The sequence below is a fragment of the Penaeus monodon genome, chromosome 21, assembly GCF_015228065.2.
Source record: "Penaeus monodon isolate SGIC_2016 chromosome 21, NSTDA_Pmon_1, whole genome shotgun sequence".
Taxonomy (NCBI): Eukaryota; Metazoa; Arthropoda; class Malacostraca; order Decapoda; family Penaeidae; genus Penaeus; species Penaeus monodon.
Window position 1 is genome coordinate 45,579,327 of NC_051406.1, and position 404 is coordinate 45,579,730.

Below are 404 nucleotides of genomic sequence, written 5' to 3' on the forward strand. Positions count from 1 at the left end.
CCAATTGGTTAAAAGACTAGCATAAGTTTTATGGTATATTTTTTGTTGTTGTTGTTCCAGAAACCTGGGATTACAAAATCGAAGTTGGGAAATTGTGAAGATCTTTGCAGTTCTTGAATTGGGCATTCTGGTGTTTGCTGGAGCAGTATACAATTTCTCTCTTGCATTGATAGTTACAGTTGCATATACACCTGTAGCTCTGTTGACCTCCCCATCAGTATCAAGGTCAGTGTATGGAGTATTTCCAGATTATTTTCTTCAGAAAGGTAAATAATTCAATCCTGTGCATTGAATTATTTACTTCATACCAATTCAGAATTTTGCATTTCAGCAAAATATTGTTTTCTCTCTTAACAACTGCAATGTGTAATATAATGTTATATATTCAGAATGATAGAGAAAAA

At 33.2% G+C, this 404-nt stretch overlaps 1 protein-coding gene across 1 annotated transcript in view; it reads left to right on the forward strand.

Moving 5' to 3' along the window:
• LOC119586535 (glycosylphosphatidylinositol anchor attachment 1 protein-like) overlaps positions 1-404 on the forward strand; it is a gene marked incomplete at its 5' end in the record, with an annotated part of 7,376 nt that overhangs the window by 5,838 nt on the left and 1,134 nt on the right. Inside the window, 1 exon segment of the mRNA XM_037935291.1 lies at positions 61-225. Within this exon segment, the coding sequence (XP_037791219.1) occupies positions 61-225 (165 nt within the window).